The sequence below is a fragment of the Triturus cristatus genome, chromosome 9 (assembly GCF_964204655.1).
Source record: "Triturus cristatus chromosome 9, aTriCri1.1, whole genome shotgun sequence".
NCBI lineage: Eukaryota > Metazoa > Chordata > Amphibia > Caudata > Salamandridae > Triturus > Triturus cristatus.
Genome location: NC_140592.1, coordinates 325629667 through 325650136, shown reverse-complemented (window position 1 = coordinate 325650136; position 20470 = coordinate 325629667). Strand labels below are relative to the sequence as shown.

General features: G+C 45.2%; 1 protein-coding gene across 1 annotated transcript in view; it reads left to right on the top strand.

Moving 5' to 3' along the window:
• The window catches only part of C9H3orf62 (chromosome 9 C3orf62 homolog), a 230713-nt gene that overhangs the window by 111309 nt on the left and 98934 nt on the right, over positions 1 to 20470 (top strand). The window contains exon 2 of the mRNA XM_085627711.1: positions 2730 to 3153. Coding sequence (XP_085483837.1) covers positions 2735 to 3153 — 419 coding nt within the window. The 5' untranslated portion in view covers positions 2730 to 2734. The remainder of the gene's footprint in view (positions 1 to 2729; positions 3154 to 20470) is intronic.

Sequence of the window (20470 nt, the reverse complement as noted above, 5' to 3'; positions counted from 1 at the left end):
GTGAGAATTTAGGTGTTAAAAAGAAAGGCAAATATTATGAGGTAAACCAAAGGGGATGATGGAGGGAGTGTTGAACATTGCCAGCACTCACCCCCAGTCAAGTGATTTGGGTTTAATCCATCATCATTCTTTAGCTCACTCCACCACCCCAGTTCAGACATGGCCATATGCAAATCAGTGTGACCCTGTGCCTCATGGGAACAGTCCAGCCTGAACTGCTAAGCCATGTCTTCCCTGGACCGGAAAAAAGCATCCCGGGACCGGTTTTGGGTTCATAATCCTCATCAGCCAGGCTATCTTGAATCCAGTGGCAAAGTGAACAAGGGACCCACGTCTGGGCATACCCTGCCAACTTAGGGCGACCAAAGCAAAACTAAAGGGGATGATGGACGGAGTGTTGAACATTGCAAGCACTCACCCCCAGTCAACTGATCTGGGTTTAATCCATCATCATTCTTTAGCTCACTCTGCCACCCCAGTTCAGACATGGCCATATGCAAATCAGTCTGACCCTGTGCCTCATGGGAACAGTCCAGCCCGAAATGCCAAGCCATGTCTTCCCTGGACCAGAAACAAGCATCCAGGGGCCGGTTTCTGGCTAATCAGCCGTCATCAGCCAGGCTTTCTTGAATCCAGTGGCAAAGTGAGCAAGGGATTCACGTCTGGGCATACCCTGCCAATTTAGGGCAAACAAAGCAAAACCAAAGGGGATGATGGACGGAGTGTTGAACATTGCAAGCACTAACCCCCAGTCAACTGATCTGGGTTTAATCCATCATCATTCTTTAGCTCACTCCGCCACACCCCAGTTCAGACATGGCCATATGCAAATCAGTCTGACCCAGTGCCTCATGGGAACAGTCCAGCCCGAACTGCCAGGCCATGTCTTTCCTGGACCGGAAACAAGCATCCTGGGACCGGATTCTGGCTAATCACCCATCATCAGCCAGGACCTGGCTTGGCAGTTTGGGCTGGACTGTCCCATGAGGCACAGGGTCAAGACTGATTTGCATATGGCCAGGTCTAAACTGGGGTGGCATGGTGAGCAAAATATTGATGGATTTAACCCAGATCTCTTGACTGGGGGTGAATGTTTTGATTTGTTCTGCATTCCGTCCATCAATTTTGTGTCTTTTGCTTTCTCGCCCTAAGTGTGCCAGGTATGCCCAGATGTGGGTCCTGGACTCACTGTGCCACTGGAATCAAGCTATCCTGGCTGAAGAGGGGTGAAACCCCGAAACCGGTCCTAGGATGCTTGATTCCGGTTCAGGGAGGACCTGGCATGGCAGTTCGGGCTGGACTGTTCCCATGAGGCACAGGGTCAAGACTGATTTGCATATGGCCAGGTCTAAATTGGGGTGTCATGGTGAGCAAAAGAATTATGGATTTAACACAGATCTCTTGACTGGGGGTGAATGTTTTGATTTGTTCTGCATTCCGTCCATCAATTGTGTGTCTTTTGCTTTTTTCGCCCATCAATTGTGTGTCTTGCTTTTTTCGCCCTAAGTGTGCCAGGTATGCCCAGACGTGGGTCCTGGGCTCACTGTGCCACTGGAATCAAGCTATCCTGGCTGAAGAGGGGTGAAACCCTGAAACCGGTCCTAGGATGCTTGATTCCGGTCCAGGGAGGACCTGGCTTGGAAGTTCGGGCTGGACTGTTCCCATGAAGCACAGGGTCAAGCCTGATTTGCATATGGCCAGGTCTAAACTGGGGTGGCATGGTGAGCAAAAGAATGATGGAGTTAACCCAGATCTCTTGACTGGGGGTGAATGTTTTGATTTGTTCTGCATTCAGTCCATCAACTGTGTGTCTTTTAAATATTATGAGTTGCCTTTTCATTCTATGAAAGTCTAATTTTTTGATTGGGTCCCGTACATGTTATTATTGTCAAAACTGTTGTATCTGTTCGATTATAAAATGTCAGTTTTCTCGTAAAGAACGCTGGGGCAATATTAGTGATAGTCCTCTATCACTTGTCTACTTTATCTACGAACACTGCAGAAATATATACATTTATATATTATTTCTTTATGCAGGTAGTAATTGCCAAAGGACGCAGTAGAACTATAATGAAATTCCGGAAAAAATGAATTCCTAATTTTGTTGTCATTGATCACTGGGGAAATGGGTTATTTCGTTCTCTCAAGAAGATCCTGACTTTTTCTGAAGTTATTTTTAAAGAAGTTTCCCCAAGGAGAGTTTGGCAAATTTTAATGTTCTGTGTTGTGAATGATGTGATGACAGTGGTTAAACCAGGATTAGAATAAACAGATGCGGTGCAATTGGATGCTAAATGCTTCTGTGATTCATATTTAACTGGTTTAGTTGCTACTTTTGTGCTGTTCCCTTTTCTCTGCTGTTTTACCTCCATCCTTCTTTTATTTTAAATTTCTTGTAATTTAATCGTTATGTATAAAAGAGCAAAACTCTGCATCGGTTTGCACCAGAAACCTAATGCAAAGTGCGTGCAGTCTTAACTGTAAACCAGTCCATATCATTTAAAGAGTCGTGCCTGTTTACATCACTGATTTAGCAACCTACAGAGAATCAGAACTAATACTTCAAAGATTAAACATGGTGTTGAATTTGGACTGTTTGAAAGGCAAGTAAACAGAAGACTTTCTTTGGAAACAAAAGTTTATATTTTATAACATAATGATGACGCATGCATGTTCTTATGATGTTGTATGATTAAAATGAAATGTATAAGTGTTTTGTTCATCTTTAGGTGAAATGTCTGAAAAACTGAGACGATGCAGAAAAGAACTGTCTGCTGCATTAGACCGCGCATTTGAAGACATTGTGGCACCGTCCTTTGTTTCTCCACAAGATTACTCAATTCACGTAATCCAAGAGTGCCAGACATCACCTTCGACCTCTTCGCCAAAAACTGGTCAGTTGATTTTTGGAAGAAGTTCTACCTCTGTCTCTCCCTATGTGCCCCAGCCTTTACCAGTATGTTATTCAAAAGAGAATGTTTATCCCGCTCTGTTTGCAAATCCCATGGCATTGAATGTGAACCGCGCTCCTGCATGCCAGAAGAGGAGACCACTCGCCAGCAAGGAGAACGTGTTGACTAATCCTTCCAGTCACGATTGCCAACCTATAAGAGCCAGTGGAGACAGCGAGAAATGTAAAAAACTAAATCCAAGGTACAGCTTTTAATTATGATATAAAAATGATACAGTATACGTGTTGAAACCTTGTTCAGGATAGCCACAAAGAATACTGTTGCTCAAATAGTAGGTATGTTTTATTTATTTTGTCTTAAAAGTTTTATATAGCCCAAACCTGACCCCCGAGGGATTCAGAGCGCTTTACAAATGATCAAAGAGAAGATACATACAGAACCAACAGTAGCATCATCAGAATCAATATAGGATGTGGTAGCTCCCTAGTAGAGCGAGAGACCACCTTAATGTTAAGTCCGACAGATCAAGAACACTGTCATTCATTTCATTTATCATCTTTATTTCGGTCACAAGGACCATAAAAGAATTACACAATATAATAATTCACACATGATTAAGAACAAATTGATTATAAAACAAATGGCCTTAAATTTACAGGCAAGTTCGTTCAATAGGTGTTGACTTAATACATCGATTGCGGCTGAACCACATAGCTGTTAAAAATGTTGCGACTGCAAATACAATTGGAGCCGACAGATCTTCTTTTAGAATCCTGAATGCCTGGAGATATCGTCTACAGCCCAGGTTTTTGAGGAGTGGAACAAGCCAGTAATTCCTTGCTCTTCGATAAACTGGGCAAAAAAATATAATATGCAAGTCAGTCTCGCTTGGATGAGCACAGGCTGGACATTGTGATGTAGGCTGGGAATTTGTCCAGTGAGCAGTGTGCGCTCTAAGGGGGAGGGTGTTATACCGCCATTGTATATAAAGCTTCCTTGTCAATGAAGGGGCTATATTATCAAATGCAAGCTCTAATAGGTATAAGTCTTTGAACCCCAGAAATTTTTTCGATAGGGACCTCTCCCGTACACTCTTGATTAGAACGCCTAAATGATGCTCATAGTAGACCTTGGAGATGGATTTGCGTGAGATTCTGGGACATGTATTTTCAAGATCAGACCACAGATCCGGTCTGCCTAATGACTCGCATGTTTGTTTAATGTGTCTAAGCCAAGAAATTTGTGCAGGTTTGGCAAGACGCATGATCTCCTGGAGCTCAGCTCTATAGTTTGACAATTCCGGTGTGCACCATAATTTTCGCCAGTAGATTATGGGCTTAAGGCCCAACTCCTCAGTGATGGGTCTAAGACCTAAATCAAGTCTTAGTGGGAGAAGAGGGGTACTAGACGGAAGACCTGTCAATTGCCTTAGGAAATTATTCTCCGTGACCTGCAATTTTTGGGTTGCGGTATGCCCCCATAATTCGCCTCCGTAGGTCACTGCCCCTTTTGTCTGAATTCTATAAATTTGGAGGCGGAGAGAAAATGGCCTATAGGTCAGTCCTCGCGTCATCCTTGATATACCACCTATCAACTGGGTCAATTTAAGGTTTGCCCTGGTTAGATGTGAGTCCCAAGTCATGGACTGGTTGATCGTTACCCCCAGGTATTCAAATGTATAAACCCTCTCTAGTCTGGAGGGCCCTAAGACAGGGTTTGCACGTGTAGACGAAGGTGGATTGAAGATCATGTACTTAGTTTTAGAAGCATTAATCTCCAATCCACGTATCGCGCAAAAGTTCGCAAATCCGTCCAGGACCCGTTGTATACCCATGGGGGATTTGGAGAGCAGCAGGGTATCGTCCGCAAACAAAATAGCGGGCACCCTGCTGCCATCCAGCCTGGGGGCATCGGTATCACTCAACCCGTTCAGATGGTTAATCACCCCGTTGACAAAGAGGCAGAAAAGAGTCGGCGCAAGCACGCAACCCTGTCTGACCCCCCCTGTCATCGGGGAAACCATCCGAGAGAGCTCCTCCTCTACCACACCTAACCCTGCCAAAATTCCCCTGGTGCAACCTTCTCATAATTATTAGAATATCATCTGGGACCCTGAGGTCCATTAGGACAGCCCACAGTTTATCCCTCGGGACTAAATCGAATGCAGCACGCAGATCCACGAATACCGTATATAAGCTGCCGCCCTCAATTAACACAGTCTTCCAATGTATAAGATTTAAGCGGAAGATCTGGTCAGTAGTAGAAATGCTTCTTCTGAAACCAGCTTGGTATGTGCTCATAATTCCACATTCCTCTATCCAGTCTTGTAGACGGTTAAGAATAAGTCTGCCAAATAACTTCTGGGGGACGTCAATGAGGCTAATAGGTCTGTAGTTGGCTGGGAGCAGAGGCGAGCCCTTTTTAAATATTGGGACAATCTCTGCGCCCAGCCAAGTATCTGGCAGCTCCATGCCCCCCAGGATGGAGTTGAATAGAAACATAAAATAGGGTGCCCAGACGTCTGGTTCTTGTTTAAATAAATCGCCAGGCAAGCCATCCAAACCTGGTGCCTTGCCTGATGCCAGCCCAACAATAGCCGTTCGGACCTCCTTTAGTGTAAATGGCAACCCCTTCGGAATAATATTAGCCGTCTGGATGGAATTTATTCTGGCCCCATCAGGTAACTTATAGAGGGACTGAAAATGATCCTGCCAAGCCTTAGCTGAAATATTGGGCTCTATAGCAGAGACCAACTCCTCAGAGCCTGTATTCGCGCAACGCCAGAATTTGCGCGAGTCCCCGCATGCCAGGGCGACAGTAAGTTTTTCACATTTTTGGTGTTCCCATTCACTCTTGGCATTAGTGGTCAGGGTTTTATAGACCGTTCTCCTGACCTTAATTTCCGCACTACCCTTACTCTCCTTAATTGAAGTCAGAAGATCGGTTTTAGCCTTCCGACAGGCAGTGTTATACCAGAGGGGACCAGGAACAGATCCATTGGCCCTTTTGGGTGTAATAGTGAGGATATTAGATGCTGATTTAATAAAATCAGCATGTAGTTGCCCCAATTGATTATATGCACCCTGGGTGCTACCTTGCACATTTAGGACCTGGACCTTTTCGAGTATGGGTATTAGGTGGACATACAACTTAGATATCATCCCTGGTTTTGCTGCTAGTTTCTCCCACCTTACTCTGCGTCTGTTGTTCGAGAGGGATAACCCCACCTCAGATACATCCCTCTTCTTTCCCCGAGTCTCTAGACCAGGATGGACATATTCTAGTTCCAAGGCATTGTGGTCGCTGTCTTCTCTCGGGATTACCTGGAAATCTCTAATAAGGGACCACGAGGGCAGTGGTACCAGGATATAATCTAGTCTAGATTCTCTACCCTCTCTATTGAAGGTACATCTTGGGGGAATATCAGATTTTAGCCTTCCGTTGCAGGCCCGAAGACCATGCTTCAGAGTGAGGGATGTAATTTGCAGAGCCAGAGGGGACCAGACTCTAGGGGCCGGTGCTTGCGACGGTGGTATAGACCAGGCGAGATCCTCGTCCTGAGCCGCATCATCCATTGTGCCCAATAACGGCTCGAAGTGACAATTCAGGTCGCCACCTATTAGATAAGGGGTGCCCTCCGGAATTGTGTTTAGGACAGATGCCAGCTCCTCAATAGTGCGCGACTCATGTGCGATGTTAACTGGCCTAGAATAGACATTCAGCACCATAAGGTTGTGGGAATTTGGCCATTCCAGTAATACAGCCAAGATGTCCTCCATGTTCAATGGGAAGACAGCGGCCCTACATCCCAGATCAGTGGCCACCCAGACTGCAAGGCCACCCGAAGGGCGGCCTCTACCCCCCCATTTTGCATGTGTAGAAAATGCAGCGAAGCCTGTGCGGTTGAGATCTTCCCTCGCCCATGTTTCTTGAAACAAGCATATGTCCTTGTCCTCAATAAAGTAACTCCAAGTCGGGCAATTCAGTTTGTTGGCCAAGCCCGCTACATTCCAAGATAGAATTTTAAGGGAGGGCTTGTTAGTCCTCTATTTTGGGAGTGGAGGGTACAGCAACATCTAGGTGCGTCTCCGTGGGGGGGATGTAGTCAATCAAACCAACTTGGGCAGCCATCACCGGAGATGTAATAGGTGGAAAATTAGGAGTCCCCGCACAAACTTCCCCACATATTGGTTTCTGCTCGCGATGGTCTATCTGTATGGGGGTGGCTGGTCGTGCGTTGTATGCCGAGAGCCTTTTATGGGCCAGGTCCTCCCCAACCCCTGCCTCGCTCCGTCAATCCACCATGTCAAGGTAGCTGAACCTGTTATGTGTGGGAAAATAATCATACTGTGGAATTCTGGAAGTGGGATAATCTTTCCTTTCGCCTGGTAGCCGTCTGGCTCCTCTCCTAGACACAAGTTCCCATCCCTCCTCTTCCTGCTCGTATCTTGCCGAGGGATAAAAGAATGATAGGGGGAGGGTTTGAATAGCAGACCCGTGGGCGTGATGGGGCCAGCTGCATATATACGAGACAGTGGTGGGGTCCCTGAAGTTAATCACCACACAATCACCTTGGATCGAATTCCTAGTGTTGCTCAACCAAGGGAGTCTTCTCACCATGAGAACTTTGCTATGTTTTCCTTCTGGGAGGGGTCTATTGTTAGAAAGCCAGTGAATTACCTTATTTTTTAAGGCTTCTAAATGTTCTCTAGTGGATGTTTTTAATTCGGGGATGCCTGTTAAGATTACTGTGTATGGAATGGCCTCCAGTGGCAAATTGACTGTCTTGTACTTTGTGCCATTTCCATATACCCCTACTGTGGGCGCAACCAGCTCCTCTTGAGAGATTACATTTACACATGGTAGAATTGGTGGTCTAATAGTTTCTAATGTAGTCAACAGGGATTGTTGTGTTTGAGTGAACTGAGGTGTGGGAAGCCCTTCCTTGGGTAGGGATGCGGTTGTGAGCTCACTGCCCCTATTGATCAACCCTCCACTGATGGATGCACTAGATGTATGCTTGGTCTCTATTGATTGTGTGATTCCCTTTTGGATATTCGATAGGCATGTTTCCAGGTTGGCTATGCGGTCTGCTAAGGGATTAAATATTTCCCCCAGGAGAGTGCGAATATCCGAGAGGGTAAAAGCCACTTCCCTCATTATAATATTAGAACTGGGGGGCATCTGGGCCGGAGTAAGGGTGAGTAATGCCCTTTTTTTCGCAGGCAGGATCAGCCCCTTACTTGCTGGGACCTGATGGTTGGCCTCACTATTGGGATTGTGCTTTGGTGTTTTCGACTTGCGCCCCCCTGTAGTTTGGACCCTCCTTTTTCTTTTTGGGATAGCTCCTAACCTCTCCCCTGTGGTGAATGCACAATCTGGCAAGCTCTATCATTGGTTGTGTCAGTATTAGAAACAATCACCTTAGCAGTGGTTAGAGGTAGAGGGGGCCTTATGGGAGGGAGAGGTAAAATGCTGAGCTCTGTGTGGGCAGAGGTATCACAGTCGGTAACAGATATTGTAGGACTGTGTAGATCGAGTGGATCGGGCATGCCTTTTGTCCCCCCAATGTCAGGTGATATACAAACAGAAGTATGTTCTGGTGTAATGGCATGTGCGAGGGGGCCTAAAGACGATCTCCTGACCCAGTCAATTTCTTGTGATAGTCACCTTTCTAAGATGGTAATTTCATCAATGAGAAGCGAGCCTGCTTTAGCGAAATAAGTATCCAAAGTACCTTTTGCCGTCCCAGCGGCTAGTGTAGATCTGCTCCGCGTTTCCCTTGCGGTCATGGTTCGTGTCTCAGCTGCACTGTTGGGTGGGCGGCTGTGGTCCGGATGGAGGGGCCCGGGCCCTGCCTCGCCCGTATTCGAACGGCCTCAAACGGCCCGCTCTTAGCCCGGTCTTCGCCCCGAGCTTGGTCCCGCGCGCGTTCCGCTAGCGTGTCAGGGTGTGGCCAATTTTATTGAAATACGGACGTGATGGGGAGTAGGCGGGAAGAGGCCCCAGCTGCGCCGATGGTGATGAGTGCGCTGTGCAGGCTGGTCCTCGCAGTCCCGACCTCCGGTGAAGTGCGAAGCAAAGTCTCTCCCTGGTCGTGCGGGATTCAGGTAGGCTGTGATTCAGGGCACCAGTCTTCAGAGTCAGAGATGGCAATTTATATCCACGAGCGGCACCCGTGAAGCGGGGGCCGCGAGTCGTTACCGTGTTGTTGCAGGGAGTGGGCGGGAAGAGGCCCCAGCTGCGCCGATGGTGATGAGTGCGCTTTGCAGGCTGGTCCTCGCAGTCCCGACCTCCGGTGAAGTGCGAAGCAAAGTCTCTCCCTGGTCGTGCGGGATTCAGGTAGGCTTGGCAGTGGGTGTTTGTCGACCCCTTGGGCTAGTCACCATGTCGGCTTCGCCTTTGCTGTCGGGCTTCGCAAACATCACTATCATAACAAGCATTAGACATGGGTGTAGTCAAAATGCCATGACAGGCACGGTGAATAGAATTTCTGTGTTCTAGGGCAGAAATGTGTTCATTAGTAGTAATTTAACTTCCTTCTTGAAAGATGCAGTTGAGGGATTCATTCTGATTTCAGGGGGCAAGGTGTTCCAAATTCTCAGTGCGCTGCCAGAGAAGGCTCTGTTTTTCTTTTTATAGAATTTCTATGGTTTCAGCAATAAGGTGCTGGATCTGCAGCCACCAGAGAGTTCCAGTTTCTGTGGAAGGTATCTCTGGGTATTGAAGTGTTTTGGCTTAATGGGTCATGCATGCAAGCAATTATTATTATTTTTTATTTTTTTGCATTTGTAAAGTTACAAACTTCAGTAGAACAAAACAGCAGTACATTACTTGTGGACCTCATGGTCGGTGATGTAAAAGTGATGTACAGTACAAATAAGTTTAGTCCAACATTCGATGCATATTGTTATACAAACATTTTCACTCCAATGTCTACTCATAATTACTCGGTTCAGTAGATAGGACAGTTACCCAGCATTTCGATGCAACATAAGTGGTACCACCTCCCGATAGCCATATTAGGGGTCGTCTGTATCTATTGTGCTTAACCAGTTGACAAACGGGATCCGGATGTCACGGGGGCGAGACTGTGTTGGCATTAGCTCCCAGAAACCCTCTAGCTTTGTCTTGCATTGGGTTACACTCAAGATCCATCCCTTCATTGTCGGCGGGGAGGCTGCCCGCCATTGCTGAGCCACCTGACGCTTGGCCATAAGTAAGAGCATGGCCGTTCCTCAACTGCGGCGGTACATCAGAAATAGCACCCAGCAGCGCCACCAGCGGCGTGCAGGGCAGCTCCTGGCCAATTATGTTGTTGATGTGGTGTAGTATTTGCAACCAAAAATGGCTATAAGTCGGGACTGCCATGCTAGGTGTAAGAATGCTGCCTGAGTGGCCCCACACCGCCAGCAGCGATCGTCGAGCCGGAGTTCCATGCGGTGTGCATGCAATTTTTAACTATATTCTTGGTTCATACGGGAGCTAGTTTAGTGATTTCATTATCAGAGTTAAGAGAGGCCCTTAGAGGCACCGTCTTGGATCTGAGCGGTCCGCAGAGGGTTGCACTTCCAAAGTCCTTCCTGGGAATCAATAGGGCTTGCACAGCAGACTTGAAGTCATTGAGTGGGAGAAACGGTTTTCTTTTTCTCTTAAGATGTTCAATTAATGGTTTGGTCCTTAGGTGGCAGCATTGATTTGCTTCATCATGTTCAGGTTCTTGTCTAGAGTTATTCCCAGTGATCCTGTAGAGTATATAACATGTGGAAAGCAATTAAGAGCTCTTAGTTGCTTGATCCATTCCTCGATAACGGGTGTCTGTTTGGGCGGGGCAATTAGGCGGAATTCCGTTTTGAGAATGTTTAGTTGGAGGTGGTTGCATGTCAGACAATTTTTTTTTTTTTTTTGTAGAGTTAAGTTGAGGGACCTAATGTCTTTGGGGGAGGAGACAATAAGGTCCAATTGGGTATCATCAGCGTACTGGTGATAGTGGATGTTGGATGATCTCAGAAATTCCATTAAAGGCTCCATGAACAGGTTAAAAGAGAATGGGTGTGGGCTAGGATCCCTGTGGAACCCCTAATATGACTGGGGTGTACTTAGACGGGGACTGATTAACCTTGAATCTTTGAGTTCCGTTGTGGAGAAATTAGTCAAACCAATTTAGGGCAGATCCTGATAACCCCATCCTGTGTTCCAATAAGTCTAGTAGTTTATCATGCTTAAGATTATCATATGCTGATGATAGGTTGAGGAGGATTAGAAGGCAGGATTCGTTCTGATCTAACATTTTTGGGGAGATTTCAAATCATTTTTATTGAATTTTCAAAAAATACACAAATAAATAATGATAAACACAATGATAATGAAAAATACAGAAATCTGATCAAACATTTTAAACGCGTCAACCAATATGTGTGTAAGAACCGATTCGGTGCTGTGACCCAGACAGAAGCCGAATTGGAATTGGTGTAAAAGTCGGAATTGTTCTATGTGGTTACAGAGTTGGACGTGTACACATTTTTCGAGGAGCTTTGTCAGAGTCATAATGTTGGAGATTGGGAGAAAGTTGTTTAGGACCGTGGGATCTGCTGTGGGATTTTTCAGGATGAGGAAAACCTGCCGGGACTTTAGGCAGTCCAGGATAGTGCCATGAAGTAGAGAGGCCTTTACTTTCTTGGTCCAAAGTGGGAGTATAGATGATTTGAGCTCACTTCAGAAGTTAGCGGGTAGAGGGTAGTTAAAATATTTTGAAGGCTCCAGTGTTGCTAGAATTTTGAGGAGATCAGTTTCTTGGAAGGTTTTAAGTAAATAAGTTCCTTAAAGCGTTGTTTTTGGGGGGGTGCCCAGGAGGACATGAGGGCACATCGACCTCGGAAGTGGAATGGCTGGTGTGAGGTACGACCGAACGATGCTCCAATGCCATCTGAAATTCATTTTCAATCTTTTCTGTCTTTTCAAAGAAGAAGGAGGCACATTCTTCATAATTTGGTTGTGGAGTAAATCTAGCTGAGAAAGGGTTAGGTTGGCTATTTGATTTTAGTTTGACGAGATCAAAATGTTTTTTGGTTGGTTTCTAGCTTGATCTAGTCGGATTCTAAAGAACTTCGCTTTTGAAATTCTACTGCGTTTGTAGTATGTGTTCCTCAGTGCTCTCAAATGCTTGAGGTGTTCAAGGGATTGGGAGGATCTCCACAATCGTTCAGCTAGTCTCAGATTCAAAAAACGTAAAAAACCTGCCTCTTCAGACAACACGATTCCAGCTTGCTCCGTAAGGCTTACGTTTCTGGCTTTTTAGCCAATAGCATCTGCAACCTACTCCCTGTCAGTCAGTCAGAAACCTTTATTCGATTCCAGATGAATCATAAAAGTTCACAAGAAAAACATACAATCATAAAATAAAACAATATTTGCAAAAGAGCATAAAAATATCTTCGAAGGCAATTAAACACCTAATTACATACTTTTACATTGCATATCGTTTCCTTATTATATAAAAACAATTTTTATAAAACTAAGCACAGAGCTGCAAATGGAGGCATTTGCTAAGGAATGTAAATAATTAAAACCCTCTTTATGGGAGCGGAAACAGTTTTCATTTAAAATTGGTTTAAGAAAGCGCGCCCTGGGGTCTTTATATAATGTGCAAAATAGCATAGGGTGCATAGTATTTTGTTGGGCTGTGTTATTACAAGGACAGGGGGGTAGCCTCTCACACCACCTCACCTGTTTTGGAAAAGCCACAAGAAAGTGCAATGTGCCTAAACAAAATCTTGTCATTACAAAACGTGCATTGCCCTGCAAACTAAAAGACAAATACAATTGTTGCTGTTTTAAGAAAGGGGGGTCCGGTCTATCTGTAAGCCTAGATGATGTACTCAGCCCAGATCCAAAAGCTTCTTTTATGGACTTTTTCATGTTTGGCGGTATACATTCAGGCTTATCATAAAAATCTTCTAATCCTATTTTATAAAAGGTTTGTTTAACGTAGCGTAACCATGGACTGCCATTGTGTTGTCTAAATTCATGCAATCTTTTAAGACAAGTCGGGAGAAATTAAGTTCCTCCGAGGACCAAATTTTCCCCCATAAAAGCAGGGGTGCCATGTGTATTCTGTCTATAATATAATCCATACCCACCTCCGAGTGGCAAAATAATGTAGGGGAGCTAGACGGGATAAATAAGAGTCTCTTCAAAAATGTGTTCTCGATTATTTGAATCTGGGTACTCTTTTGATATCCCCACACTCCTGCACCATAAGTTGATCCTGACACACATTCTGTCTTATATAGGTTTATCAGCTCTGCAACAGGCTTATGGGAAAGTTTGGCCGCAAATCGAAACAACCCCTCAATGACTCTTGAAGTTTGTTGCACCCGGGATACTAAAAGTTGATCCCAGTTTAAGTTAGAGTTAAAAACATTCCCCAAATAGCTACAAAATGTTACCTTCTAAATAACTGTCCCATTCACTGTATATTTTCGTGTTTTCATTAATTTTGGCCCACAATTACCATGACAAAGGATTTCTTATAATTCACCCATAGGTCTAGGCTATTGCCAGTCAAGGCCATCAAAACCGTATCGTCAGCATATGACAATAAAGGTACTTGGGCACCTGCTCTTTTTGGGCAGTCCAAGTGTTTGTTTAACAGAAACTGCTCCAGCCCATTTGTGTAGACCAAAAATAAAAACGGGGCTAGAATGCAGCCTTGCCGGACCCCTCTGTCGAAGCGATGGGCTTGGTCTTCTCTCCACCTGGGTCATAGCGGATAACTACAGAGGTGAAAGCATGTAGTCTGCATAGGAGAGTGACAAGTGGTTCCTCAAAGCCCAGATCTTCCATCAGCGCCCACAACTTGCTCCTGCTCACCGTGTCAAAGGCACTGGACAAGTCCATGAAGGCCAGGTGGATCGACGCCCCCCTGGCCTTCATGTACTTGCCCATGATCATCGACAAGTTGAGGCACTGTTCGACAGTTCCCATTCCCTTCCTAACCCCATATTGGGTATGTGATATTAGTCCAGCATTGTTAGCCCATGACTCCAGGGTTCGCAAAATTACTCATCACCTTGCATGTGGCATCTATAAGGGAAATCGGCCTGTAACAGTTTGGATAGTTTCTATTTCACTTTTTAAATATTGGCACTACCACAGCTTTCTTCCAAGATTGTGGGGTCTGGCCCGTTATGGCGGCTCTAAAAAAATTTAATAGTACGGGGCCCCAGAGTGCCGGATTTCTTTTAAAGAGGTCCAAAGGTACCCCGTCTGGGCCTGGGGCTTTAGAGGCAATGCCCTTTCTGAGGGCCTCCTCCACTTCGCCTAAAGTTAAGGATACACTTAATTGCCGGGCTGATTCAGGATTAAAAGGTATATCTGACTGACTGACATGTGGACTAATGTCATTTGGGTTAAAAATCTTCAAAAAGTGGGACTCCCAAGCTAAACCCGTTATATTTGTTTCCACATTCCTGCTTACATCCGTGAAGAGTGGACGATTGATCACCTCCCAGAAGGACCTAGAATCTCTTAGCGTTCCTGCCTTTTATAAATCTTCCCAGGCCTGGCGTCTCAATTCTTCTTATCTACGCTCTATTGTGCCTAGCTTCCTTAATCAAGGCCCTGTCCCGTGGTGCTGTGCTTAATGCTGTTTTTAAAGCTCTATTTGCCACTGAGCACTCCGAATCAAACCATTTATATTCAGGGCGATTATTTTTTTTTACTGATTTAAGCAGATTTTTTGCCACATCTTCACATATGATTTCAAAACTACCTATAATGGATTCCGGGGGGGGGGGGCTAAATAGGTTAAACAGGTCATCACCTCAGTTAAGTTAGACTTAATTATATTCTCCTCAAATTTGACATGATCCAAAGTATTCCATTTAAACCTTACCCCTTGATTACAGTTATATTTTATAGGACAGTCCACAGTCATCCCCTTCGGGGCCTTGATTTTTAGAGAGGCTGTTAGAGGGTTGTGGTCACTGACAGGGTTCGGTTCAACCAGGAAATTTTCTAAAAGATCGGAATACCTCCTGGTAATCCACATATAATCAATCGTGCTGGTTCTGCCCCCCATCTGAAATGTCGGGAAGTATGCCACTGAACTCTCCACTAGATTGTTCGCCGGGGATAAGTCGTTAACAAGAATAATTGAGTTTAATCCATCCCCCTGGGGAGTATGTTTAAAATGGGCAAGCGGTGAATCATCAAGATCAGTCAACTCACACACTTTGTTACTGCTTTGCTGACATAGTGTACAGTTGAAATCTCCAACCCAGATAATGCATAAAGGGGAGCATTTTAGTGCTATTTTGTCAATTTCCTCTTGTAGGTAATTTATAACCCCCATGCTTTGCTCATCGAAAATGTTATAGTACCAATTGATTAATAATAAACTTACATATAACAAATTAAAACACATTATCAGTTGGTACCAGGGTGAATCAATTACCTTTTCGATTACGAGCGCCTCATACCCCACTGAAATCAGGGTTACCAATCCCCCCCTTGCCCTCCCTGACAGTGATGGTTCAGCTAAGACATTTAGCGACAAATATCCATCTATGTTAACGTGCGTTCTACTCCATGTTTCCTGGGTACAGATAATATCAAATGTTTTAATGTACCGAACCCAAACCTCATCTGTTAGCTTTGGAATGATCCCTGCTACATTCCAGGAAAGTAGGCGTAACTGGTGACAATTTCTTCGGAAATAAGGTGCTTGCATGACTCTCACTCATAGTATGTAGCTGGGATAAAGGGTGTTTATCGAACCCTTGACTCGGCTTCGAAGGATGTTGCCCAGAATTAACATTTAGTACCGCAACACCAGTTTTCTGAGGATCAAAAATATTTTCCTCCAACCTACCCCCGTTTGTTGGCAGTCAGTCTATTTCAGCCAAATTGCTCAGTGGAGCAAATTGGTTTCTATGGAACCAGGATTGTGTCTCAGAGTGCTAAGAGCGCTAGTGGATCGAAGTATGTCTCACTTCTTCCATATTATGATTTAATGGTTTGGGTGGAGGATAAAAAAAGCCCAACGGAAGTACCGAGATAATATGATTATACAAAATTTGATATTGATTTGTCGTCATGTCAAATATTGTTTTGATTAAGCCTGGGGATCTAAAGGTCAGCACAACACAGTCTCCTGCTAGATTTTTGGTCGTTTGCCCCCACCCACCTAATCCTACGTGCCATCTTAAAGTCGTCAAATAACAATTTATTAGCCAATCCTGTTTTTGTATTTAAAAAATGTAATGCCCTATTCCTCAATGAGGACCAATGTTCCCTCTGACCCACCGGTAGTGCCGGGACATTAGCTAGGATGATGATATAAGGTGTAGCTTGTGACGGGAGGTGCAGATTAATATCAGCATCACTTATGATCGGATTGTCACTCTGCTGACCCATAGTGGGGCCTTGACTTAAGGGATTAGTGACTGATTTAGCGTGCTCCGGGTTTACCCTTTTCATATCAAAAGAATTATTTTGTGTGGGCTGTCCATCTCTTCGCATGGGATCCTGGATCTGTAATGCTAGGTGGTTATCAAATGGGAGGGCCTTCCTTTGGTCTAAACCATCATGTAACTGTGCTTCAACTGGGGGAGTCATGATCCGTATTTCCTCCCCAACAGCCCCAACCGCATTTTCTGTTGGCTTATGCATGTGAGCTAATGAAGGTGAGGGTACATTGATTTTCTCCTCAAGTAAATGTAACCTATTCCCAATATCAGTCAATTTTAGGAGGATAGGGTTTAAGTGTGCTGCTAATACCGCTTGTAGTTTGTCCCAAAAAAGCCCCCCTTCCACTGATGGCGTGGTTATTGTGGGGGGTCACATCTACTTGCGATATGGACCTTTTGGCTTCCAAGTTATGGTCATTGTCTATGTGCTCACACTGATCAATCTCTAGCCTAGGTAGTACATCGATCGATTTAAGATGTTTAGTTACTACCTGCCCCTTTTTTTACCTTGGCTGTTGGGCCTTACTCCCGCCCCCCTTATTTTTTAATGACTGGCCTCTAGTTATAATTTTTGGCCTGACTTCCTTAGATATTTGTGGCGTAACATTCTCTGTTATTATGCTTTGTAAAAGCAACCCACTGCATTATAGATGAGATTGGAAGTCGTCCTGGCCTACAAGCAACCCCAGAATGCCAGGGCTATTAAATGCCAGTACCGGTAAAGCAGAGGGATCCATAGACAGGGACAGTCTATGTTCTGTTAGCTCTATTTCGTGTATAAGTGCCGATTCTGCTCTTATTAGGAAGGCCTCCAACGTACCTACCACCCCCTGCCCTGCTCTGGATTTGGCCATGACTTATTCCTCCCCTGACACCAAAAATAAACTGATCAATAAAGTTGGTAAAGTCAATTAAAGTCAATTGGATTGGTCAGGTTAATGTGTAAACCCCAGCCAGCCAAACAGTACCTTTTCTTAAGCGTGATGTTTGTCTATATGACCTGCGGGATAGGAGTTGAAAATGGCATGGCCCTGCCCGGCCTCCTTCGGCCTCTGACAGGCGCAGACGGGCCCGCCCTTGGCCCGGGCACGCCCGCGCGCGTCCCGAGCTGCGGGTGGGCTGCTGTGATTTTATCTCGCCCCCCGCGATGACAGTCTCGCAGGAGTACAGTGGCCTCTGGGGGATGTAGTTTGTTGGGCCGTTCCCCTCACGGCCAAGGAAGAATTGGAGGAGCAGCCGTTCACCTCACGGCAGCAGCGGAGGCTGCGTGGCGAATTCCCTAGTCGGATACAGGTCCTGGAAGCGTCCCGCGCTGCGGGAGGGCCGCTGTGATTTTATCTCGCCCCCGGCGCAATGACAGTCTCGCGGGAGTACAGGGGCCTCTGGGGGATGTAGTTCGTTGGGCCGTTCCCCTCACGGCCAAGGAAGACTTGGAGGAGCAGCCGTTCACCTCACGGCAGCAGCGGAGGCTGCGTGGCGAATTCCCTAGTCGGATACAGGTCCTGGAAGCGTCCCTGTCACTTAGCTCCAAGACACCTCTGGGTATTTGCTTGCGCTTTAAAAATATATAAATCAAATCAGATTACGTCTTTCTGCATTTAGGCTACCATTGTACCTTAATTTGGAGTCTTTGATGGAAATTCTTTTTAGCTGTAAGAGTATAATTGAGTCTAGAATATTCTTCATGGAGCTTTTGTAGTGATCTGTAAGATCATGGACATCGGAGATGTCCACAGGAGGAGGCAGGGTTTGTTGCATGCTCCTTTTTCAGTGTGTAGGTTTCTTTAGTTGAGCTGAATTAGTTCTCACAGAATCTGTGATGAGGAAGGTGATGCGGTGGTGGTCTGTCCAGTCACAAGGGAGGATAGATTTAAGTTGGATGGAGTTGGCCTTCACAATGATAAGATCTACGAGGCCACTCCCTTGTTGTGTGTAGGGTTGTCGCAGATTTGGATCAGGTTGAGGTCACCTAGGTAGGTTTTTAGGCGGTTAACTGCAGGGTCTTTCAGGACATTCCAGTGGAGGTTGAAGTGTCAGAGGAAGATTTGTGTGGAGTGTTGTCCAGCGCTGGTTGAGATGATTTCCATACTTTGTTCTATGGTTATTCAAAACTGGAGCTATAGGGATAGTGATGAATTGCACTATCCTGTAGCATTCAGCATATCATGATGATTCTACCCACTTTGGGCCTGATTTAGAGTTTGAAAGGCAGGGTATTCAGTCACAAAAATGAGTTTCCTGTCTGTCAAATTCTCAGTCAGCCTGCCCTGTTTAGACTCAGGTAGACCATCAGTTCTCCCATCTGCAAGGCTTCCTTTGGCTCTAGTTATGAGTCCTTCCACAGTCAATATGAGGCTCTTAAGGGGTACACTGAGCTCCATACTTTGATGCCCTGAGGAGTCAAAGGATGTGCAGTTTCACTTCCGCTACTCCTGGGGTTTTGATGCGTTGACATCCATGCCTGTAATATTTAAGATTTCTCACTGGGATCATTAGCAGTGTCACACATATAGCGGAGTGATATAATTAAGTAGCATTCATGATGTTCAGATTGTGGAGTTATGCAAATGATTTGGTATGGCATTACCAAGACCATTATGTTTTAATAAAATTATATATATAATATGCTTATAGGGGGCTTTCCAAATGCTCTCCTCCACAATTGGACTGGCAGTGTGCCATTTATATTTTTGCTCTAGTGTACAGCCCACTTCAGTCATTGTCTTACCTGTCTGTGAGTGATGGCATTCTGTTCTTTCACAATGTGCAATAAACACAAAAAAGTACCCCCTACAGTACAGTTTTACAAAAAACATTCACAAACATTAGCAAAGCAAAAGGTTGGCAGCCAACGCCAGACATATTGGCTTTGCCAATGCTTGTTATTATATATGACAGATTCATCCACCATGTTTCCATGCACAAAATAGCATGGACATGACTTAATCCAGGGTTGTGACATTTGCTAAATATTCAAATAACACTTAAATACATATAAATAGGACTTTGATTTCTCTGCCTTATACATGTGTAAATTAACCTGGACGCTTATGTGGAATCCGACATACACATCCCACTATGCACAAAGATCATCTACATAGGCAGCTGAGTGTCCATGCAAATTCTGTATTGTATTACCACCACAAACAGTTGGCTTTTATAAGGTGCCGCCCTGGTCATTTTCACATTGACAAAAACCTACATCCATTCCCATGACCCAATAGTGACATCGCCCAGGAGACCTGACCTGGAAGTAACACCCCTAAGTAGCCCTGACTCAGAAGTAACATCCGTAGACCCCCTGGACTAGAAGTGACATCAGCATGTTATGTTATGTTATATGACTTTTATATAGCGCAAATCACCTACAGGTCTCTAAGCGCTTCTAGAGAAGAGTGAGCAAGTCACTGGGGTAGAAATATAACAGTAGCGGCGGAAGCAGAAGATTACGCGGTTGTTAACGCCTCTCTAAATAGGAAAATTTTTAAACGCTTCCTAAAGATGAGCAGAGCCGGTTCCCTGTGTAGGTACTCCGGCAGATCATTCCAGATCTGCGGGAGAACAACATAGAACGCTCTACTCCCTTTGGATTTAGAGATGTACTTGGGGGGAGCTAACCTGCAGGCCTCAGAAGATCGCAGAGTCCCGCCAGGAACATATTTCTCCAAGCGATCTTTTATATACTTGGGTGCCTGCCCGTAGATTGCCTTGTAGGCAATACATAGACCCTTGAACTGCGCACTCTGTTTGATAGGGAGCCAATGTAATTTGTGTAACAGAGGGGTAGCTCGTGTCTTTCTAGGAAGTCTAAAAATAAGCCTGGCCGCATCGTTCTGCACCACCTGTAATCTCCCAATAAGCTTCTGGGGGAGGCCAATGTAAAGGGCATTCCTGTAATCCAGCCTGGAGATGACAGTGGCGGAGACAATTGACTGTAGTGAATATGTTGACAAGAGAGGAGCAAGTTTCCGTAGCTGCCTGAGTAAGTCAGTACAGGTTCCCTCTACCGTGGTAACCTGGCAAGACATAGATAGTTCTGAGTCAATTATCAGCCCCAGGCTTTTTACAAACGGGACTGGTACCGGG